The sequence below is a fragment of the Monoraphidium neglectum genome (assembly GCF_000611645.1).
Source record: "Monoraphidium neglectum strain SAG 48.87 unplaced genomic scaffold scaffold02627, whole genome shotgun sequence".
Taxonomy (NCBI): Eukaryota; Viridiplantae; Chlorophyta; class Chlorophyceae; order Sphaeropleales; family Selenastraceae; genus Monoraphidium; species Monoraphidium neglectum.
Window position 1 is genome coordinate 1,491 of NW_014011001.1, and position 7,882 is coordinate 9,372.

General features: G+C 65.1%; 1 protein-coding gene across 1 annotated transcript; it reads left to right on the forward strand.

The window, feature by feature from the left end:
* Positions 1 to 16: 16 nt before the first annotated feature.
* MNEG_11178 (Protein Dicer) lies at positions 17 to 7,248 on the forward strand (the record flags this gene model as incomplete). The annotated part of the gene is made up of 11 exons (XM_014040350.1): positions 17 to 169; positions 999 to 1,302; positions 1,537 to 2,058; positions 3,265 to 3,474; positions 3,843 to 3,897; positions 4,315 to 4,360; positions 4,806 to 4,865; positions 5,252 to 5,342; positions 5,568 to 5,671; positions 5,972 to 6,046; positions 7,149 to 7,248. Coding segments are annotated over 11 exons (1,720 nt in total), but the record flags the coding sequence as incomplete, so codon positions are not given.
* Positions 7,249 to 7,882: the final 634 nt, after the last annotated feature.

A 7,882-nucleotide genomic window follows, 5' to 3' on the forward strand; every position in this document is an offset into this window, starting at 1 on the left:
GGCCGCCGCGGGCCGCATGAGCACGCAGCGGCGGACGCGGCTGTGGGCGGCGCAGGCGCGGGCGGAGGCGGAGGCGGCGGCGCTGCCGTTTCCGCTGGCGCTGCGCGACCTGGTGCAGGGCCTGTTTGATGAGAGCGTGCTGGGGCTGCCGCGGCTGGTGCTGCTCTCGGTGAGGGGGGCGAGCGTGTTGGGATGCCCGCATTCGGGCTGTCCTTTGGGGTGTGTGTGTGTGTGTTGGGGTTGGGTACCATACAGGGGTCCAGAGGGTGTTGTAGGGCTCAGATGAGCCATACTGCCGTTTATTTATTTGTGGCCTGGATTGCTGGTTGCATGGGAAGCGCATTGAAGACCAAGAGTCACAGGGGGGGGGGCACAAAACAGAGTTTAGAGAGGATGGCGGCCTGCTGTGTGTCCCCCCGTCTTGGCGCGGTCTGCCCAGGCGCCGGAGGTCCGCCAGGCGTCAGCGCTCAGAATCTTCAGGGCCAATACTGTCTAGGAAGGAGTGGGATGAGTATAATCAAGGAAGATCAGGGTTTCGAATCGGCTAGATTTTGGGTGATGCGACCAACGAAGGCCCTCGGGCAGCGCATGCTGATGGGGCATCATTGTGCATGGAGATTATCTTCCCCCGCGATGAGGCTGCGTGCATTCATAGCTCCAAGGCAGCCTTGGTCGACCCTGTGCGATGACACCCGCGAGACCCCGCCTGCACTAGCACGCGCGTGCACGCCCACACACACGTACACGCACCGACGCCCTCACACAAATGCATGCGCAGCAACTTGAGCGAACGCATCCACGAATCCACGCACCCAGTGGCGGTCGATTGGTGAATGCGTTTGCGCGTGAACCACACCACAAAACACATGCTCGCATGCACCCACGCGCATGCGCACAACCCAAACATTCTCTCCACCACCTCTTGTTGCATCGAGCAAGCCACCAGGTTCACAGCAGGCAACCTTGGTTTTATCCCAATCCCACCAAATCAATTGCAGGTCCCCGGCTACCGCAGCAACGGCCCAGTCGCAAAGGGCTACGACCATGGCGGCGGCGGCATGTGCACAGATACCACTCTCGGCGGCCCTGACACTCGCGGCAGCAAGGGGGCGCGCCGCGGCGGTGAAGGCAGCGACGATGTTGAGGGCAGGGACCGGAAGCGGTCGCGGCGGGAGGGCATGCAGGATGTCGACGGGGCTGGTGACATCAGCGGCGCCGATGACGTCAGCGGCGGCGGCGGCGGCAGCGAAACACCCCGGCCGGGGGGGGCTGATGGCGGCAGCGGCGGCGGCCGCGACGGAGGTGTGAGATGGGGCAAGGTGATGCTTGGGCCGTCCAGCGTTGTTGGCAGGAGTGCGGGCGCCGGCTCCTGTCAAGCTGTGCCCACGCTGCAGCAGCCGCAGCCGCAGGTGCCCCGCCTGTTGCCGCCTCAGCAGATGGGGCCGGGCCTGCCACTGTTCGGAGCGCCGGTCCCCCCAGCCACGCCGCCCCCTGCGCAGGCCCCAGCCCCGCGCGCCCCCTTGCATGTGCCGGCAGGGACCAGTCTGCCGCCGCCATACAACCAGCAGCAGCAGCAGCCGCCCTTGCAGGCGGCGCAGCAGCCGCAGCAGCAGCCGCAGCCGCAGCAGCCGCAGCAGCCGCAGCAGCAGCAGCAGCAACAGCAGGAGGAGCAGCAGCAGCGGCAGCAGCAGCAGCTGCAGCAGCAGCAGCTGCAGCAGCAGCAGCTGCAGCAGCAGCAGCGGCAGCAGCAGCAGCAGATGCTTCGGACCCTCCCCGGCCCTGGGCTTGGATTGCCAGCCAGCTCTGCAGTGACCCAGCCAACCGCGCCCTTTGGTGGTGATGCGTCGCCTCAGGTGGCTGCGCCGTTGGCTGCAATCACCGGCGGCCCGGCAGCCAGCTGGGCGCCGCCACCTTCGTATCTCAGCATGCAGCCACCAGCAGCGGCATGGTGGTCCCAGCAGCAGCAGCCGCAACAGCAGCAGCAGCAGCAGCAGCAGCAGCAGCAGCAGCAGCAGCAGCAGCAGCAGCAGCAGCAGCAGCAGCAGCAGCAACAGCAATGTCAGCAGCAGCAGCAGCAGTGGCAGCAACCATTCGTGTCACCTAATGGCATCCAGAACGAACAGGCCCCACCCCTACAGCCAGGAGCTGGCGGGCCTGTTGGTGTGACGCCTGCAGGCTGCCTTAGCTTTCTGTCAGAGCACCACCAGCACCAGCAGCAGCAGCTGGTGCAACAGCAGACACAGCACTACTACCACCACCCGTCGCCGCCGCCGCCGCGGACGCAGCAGCAGCGACCGCCAGTCGTTCCCTTCCAGCAGGCCGGCGCCTCCCTCGGTGGCGGCCCATCGCCCATGCCACAGCAGCAGCAACAGCGGCACGCGCCTGACGGTGCCGCACTGCCTGGGCCCAGCTGCCACCCATCGGTCCCCCAGCAGCCGCTGCAGCCAAGCGGCCTGCCCTCCCCCCACACACCCCTGACGGTGCTGCTAGGGGCGCCGCCGCCGCTAGGGATGGGGTTGCCGGCGCCAGCGTTCACAGGCATGGGGGCGTTTGCAGGCGGCTTGTTTGGGCAGCCAGTGCCTCCTTTGCAGCAACAGCAGCAACAACAGCCACAGCAGCAGCAGCAGCCGTCGCTGAAGCAGCAGCGGGGTCGCTGGCTGCTTGGCGCCTCTCGTGCACCAGAGGCGCTCGCCCACTACATGGCTGGCACCGGCAGCACATTTCCATGCCAATTCCCAGACAGCCTGTTCGCGCCGCCCCTGAACCATCCCCTCGGCCTGTCAGAGCCGCCACACCGCCAGCAGCAGGCGCTGTATGGGTCGCAGGCGTCACAAGCAGTGCAGCTTCGCGCCAGCTGCCAGCAGACGTTCGGGACCCCCGGTGGCGCTCAGCCTTTTGCACCTTGGCTGGGGACATTGGCGCCAGCGCATCAACCCTGCGGCCCGCTGCAGGGGCCCCACACACCGGTGTCGTTGGCACTTGCGGCTGCAGCAGCTCGGCACCTGATGACTCAGCCGCCGTCCAGGCAGCTGCTGTCGCTTTCGTGCGCAATGGCAATTGCACAGCAGCCGCCTCTGCAGCAGCACCAGCAGCAGCACCAGCAGCAGCATCAGCAGCAGCTCCAGCAGCAGCACCAGCAGCAGGGTCCCTGGACCCTCCCCGCAGGGCAGGCGTCCATTTCAGCAGCCCATGTCACCACCAGCGGTGGCGCGGAGGGTGGCGGGCCAGCAGAGAGGGATGATGGCGCTGTTCGATTGAATGCAGCTTTGAGCAGTGGGGCTGACTGCAGGACCGGCGGCACCAGCGGCGTTGGCGACGGCAGCGGCGGGGGCGGCAGCGGCGATGGCGGCGGCGGCGGAGGTGGCGGGGCTCAGCTGCTGAGCGAAGGCGTGGACCGCGGCGGCGGCGGCGGCGGTGCTGAGGAGGCCGAGGGCGTGGAGGCCACCCTGAGCACCGGGGGCATGCTCCTGCCAGGTGGGTCTACCCATGTGCGTGTGAACAAACGTGGGTTTGGGTGTGAGAAACCATGTGTTTCGGGTGAAAAGACATGTGTTGAGAATGATTATGGCGTGCGGCCACAAGCCGCGGGGCGTGGCCCGCCTGATACACCTGAGCGGTGCCTTGATTGCTCTCTGCGCTCAACACCGCTGAAGAATTCAGTACCCTGCCTCCGCGGTGGTGGTGATAGTGAGTGTACTTGGGGTGTACCCCCAGATAGGCGGTGAAATGCACACATGCGTGTCACCACTCTGGCCCAGCAACAGTTTCTGGGTCTCGGCTCTTCTCTGACCGCCCGGTCGTCTGCAACCGCCCCTACCTGCTGTGATTGCCCCACAATGCAGGTGAGGAGCTGTTCCCACGGCTGGGGGCACTGATAGAGTACCTGTCGGGATTCAGGTGGGGGGCGGCTGTTCTGGGGTTGGCCAGCCACCCCAGACACCTGGGGTTGTTTGTTCAAGAGTTCGCTGTTTGGGATTCGCTGTGGAAAGGTTGGCTGCTTGACATTGGCTGTTTGAAATTGACTGAGGACAGATTGAGGAGTGATGGGCTTTTCTGGGGTTTGGGGGGTTTGGAAGCAAAGGTTTTAAAAAGCAGCCAAAAGACAGTTTTTTTTGGGGGGGGGGGTAAACTGCGTAAGGTGTTGACTGGTTTGCAGGGTCCCGAGGCCGGCCGCTATTGGTCGAGGCTAGCGAGCGCCGCCGCCCCTGGCGCACCCTTGCAACATCTATGTATGTAAAAGTCGCATGCGCCCGCAGGCGCTTTACACAGCACACGCCCACCACACTCACCAGCACCCTTCACATTCGAATCCAGGGACGAGGAGGGGTTCCACGGCATCGTCTTCTGCAAGAAACGGCAGGTGCTTGCCCGCGTGTCAGTGCGGCGCCGGGATTGGTGGCTTGCCTGCGTCACGGCCGGACTGGAGGGCAGGGGCGGGGGTGCTTCGTCGGCACTGCTTGCTGCTGCTTCTACTCGCACGGCTGTGGCCTCTTGATGCACGCTCCCTCATTGCTGCCCCCGCCCCACCTCACCATGGTATTGATTTCGGTCTGATATCACAGTTTTGTGCCATCCCCCACCCGCCGCCTCCCCACCTTTTGCTTCCATCAGCCGTCCCCCTGACTGCACGCCAGCCACTGCCCCCACCGGCAAATTGGGCCAGGAACCAATTTGCTCGTCTCCGGCCAGCAATCTCACCTCGATCCCGTGTCCATATTGCTCCCAAATCCTGCCTGATGTAAGTACTGCGAACTTAAACCCCAAAACCTGAGCCCTGGATCCGCTGAACCCGCGCCACCCTGCAGGTCGTGTTCCATGTTGCTGCCGCCCTGAGGGCCCACCCAGAGCTTGCATTCCTGGACGAGGTGATGTCACGATGATGTCAGCGTGGCTGTTTGGCACTTGCTTGGCAGGGGATTCATAATCCAGCATCTTGACACGCCTTGCACTGCACAGGCCCTTTCCAACATTCCCTGTAGCCACGCACTGTTCATCCGCACCAATCGACAATCAGATCAGCAGCCGCAACTGCTTACGAAATGCCGAATGCATCTCAGAGCCTGCTGACTAGAGACAGCTGGAAAACCCCCCTTACCATCCCACTCCGCGCGCACCGCAACCCACGCCATTGGTTCCGCCCCAGCCAGGCCTTCCCCTGTCCCAACTCAAACTCTCTCCCCTCCCCTCCAATCCCCTGACACCCCCCCTCCCGACCCCTACCACACCCCCCTTTCGCCACCTCAACCTCCAGGTGCTGGAGTTTGTGGGTGTCAATGACTCCAGCGCAGGCGGCTCGGGCGGCGCGGGGCTCGGAGGGGCCGGCGGCGGGCCTGGCGGCGCGGGTGCGCGGGTTCAGGGCCGCGCCTGACTGAGTCGGTCGCCTGCTCTGCTCGTCTGAGCGCCTCAACACTCGCATACTCAGGCGTTATTCTGCTGTGATAGCGTGAATGCAGGCTACCCTTCCTGCCCACAGCAAGAATGACGGGCTTCGACTTGCAGGTTGATCAACCAACACTTGACAACTGCGCACCCTCCATCCCCATCTCTCTACCGTGCGGCCGTGCCAGGCCTGGCCCTGCTGCTGGGCTGTGGCGGTGGCGCCCTGGCAAAGGATCCCTACGTGAAGGGCATGAGTGGCCGCACACAGCAGCGCGTCATCGCGCGGTTCAGGGTGGGTCAAAAGGGAGGGAGTGATGCGACCCGAGGCATCGGCATGCACCAGGCCGGACAGCAGGATTTGGCTGCGACGCAACAGTCAATGCCTACCCCTTGCTTCCCGTCCGCCTCCCCGCGTTTGCCCCTGTGTGAACCCACCTTCCCAAGCGGGTCGCGCGTCTCTTGGCTGAACCCTGGGTTATCAAGTCCAAAGCATGATCATTCCAGGACGATCCCCTCCTTTTTAATCCCGTATTGGGCATTGGCCATCGATCAACTGGTTTTGGCACGCGTCGCCCCCACCTCTCGGCATCAGGTCCCTGGCAAGCGGCTTCTGGTGGCGACGTCAGCGGCTGAGGAGGGGGTGGACGTGCCGTCATGCAACTGCGTGGTGGGTGGGGGCGCTGGGTGCGGTGTGGTGTACGGGCAGCATGCGGTGTGCCTGTCCAGGCAGCTTGATTTCGTAGGTGCGCTGCAGCAGCAAATGGGTGCTGCGTTTGTGTTGGTGCACATGTGCGTGCGTGCGCGTGCGTGTGGGTGTGCACATGCCCGTGCATGGTGTGGGGCAGGGCGAGGCTGTGAGGGCGGGTTGGTGTGTTGGGGCGAGGCTGGGTGGGTGCAAATGTGAGGTGTGGTGTAGGGAAGCTCTGGCACATGGACCCACACCACGCCTGTGATGTTTGTTAACGGAGCAAACGCTGCATTGGTGCGATCCCTGTGGTTGCTGGGCTGGGGCGAGGAGAGGCAGGGGCCTTGTTGTTTTGCTACGTTTTGATGTCTTGACCTGGGGATGAGGAGGTGGCGGCCAGTAGCTCTGTTTGGAGGGAAGAGCAGAGTTGGTTGGGGGCGTGTACTTGGGGGCGGGGGGATCATACATCAAATACGGGTGTGCTGGGGTGCAACATGCATGTTGCTGCCCTGCCTGCCAGCAGGAACGGCATGAACTGGGAGCCACACAGGCTTTCAGCACAGCGGCGGCCGTCCGAGGGGTCGCGTGGTCAGCTTGGAAGCCGCATGCTGAGCGCGATGGCGCGCGTGTCCGGCCCGTCGCTGCTTGTCGGGCTTGGGTCTACCCTGAGCCGTACGGGCCGGCTGCGTTCACTGCGCGCTGGATTGACCGGGCATTGCGCGCACGCAGTTGTACTGCATGCTCGATTGGCCAGGCATCTGTTGCGCTCTTAATTCGCAGCCGTGTCTCGGGGCTCGGCAGGGCCTGTCTCCCCGCGTCAGGATTCACAACCGGTAACACGCGCGACCATGCAATTCCCCGCGGCAACCAACTTTCGGGCACACCGGGGTGCATGACCGACATCATTGGCAATCATGGCCTCGTTTTCCAGCCACGTGACAGCCGCCAACGCCACCTCCTCCCGTCACCCCCCATACCCAAGCACCGCAAGAACCTGCGTTGAACGCCACCTTCGCACGCTGAATTTGCATCAAAATGTGCAAATGTCGCGAGATCCCCAACTGCTGCGCACACCAACCCGCAGGTGCGGTACAACGTGGCTGCCAGCGGTACGCAGCGCGTCCAGAGCCGCGGCCGCGCGCGCGCCAGGGCCTCCGAATTCCTGGAGCTGGTCTCGGCCCCAGGTGGGTGCTTCACGCCGGCGCCCGATGGGTGACGCGTGGTGACGCACGGGTGACGCGCGGTGACGCCGGGTGACGCGTGGGTTGCGGATGGGGGGCGGCCGGCAGGACCCACAAACATCTGCGCTCGACCCCCCAAAATCTTGCGTCACTGCAACCCGCTGGCAGGATGTCCCTTCAAAACAACCTGAGCTGTGCCGCAGAGCGAAGCCCCTAAAGCAGCCCGTCACGCGCACGGGAATGGAAGCGCCCCTCTCACCCACCGCCTGCCGACTTGCTGATCTGAATGTCTCACTGCCGCTCGCCCGCCCGGCCCCGGCCCCGCGCCGCCGCAGGCGCCGGCTGGGGTGGCGTGTTCAGGCCGGAGAGGGAGCTGCACGGCAGGGCCCTGAAGGAGGAGATCAACATGCAGCGCCACCTGGCCAGCTTCCGCGTGGCTTCCAGCGGGGCCGGCGGCGGCGGCGGCGGCGGCGAGGAGCAGGGGCGCGCACAGGAGGCGGCGCCGAGCGACGGCGTGAGGGGCGGCGCGCCGCGCGGCGGCGGCGGGGGGCGAGGCGGCAAGGCCGGCGGCGGGCGTGGTGGCGGCAGCAGCGGCGGCATGAGGAGGGGCGGAGGCAGAGGGGGTGGCAGCGGGGAC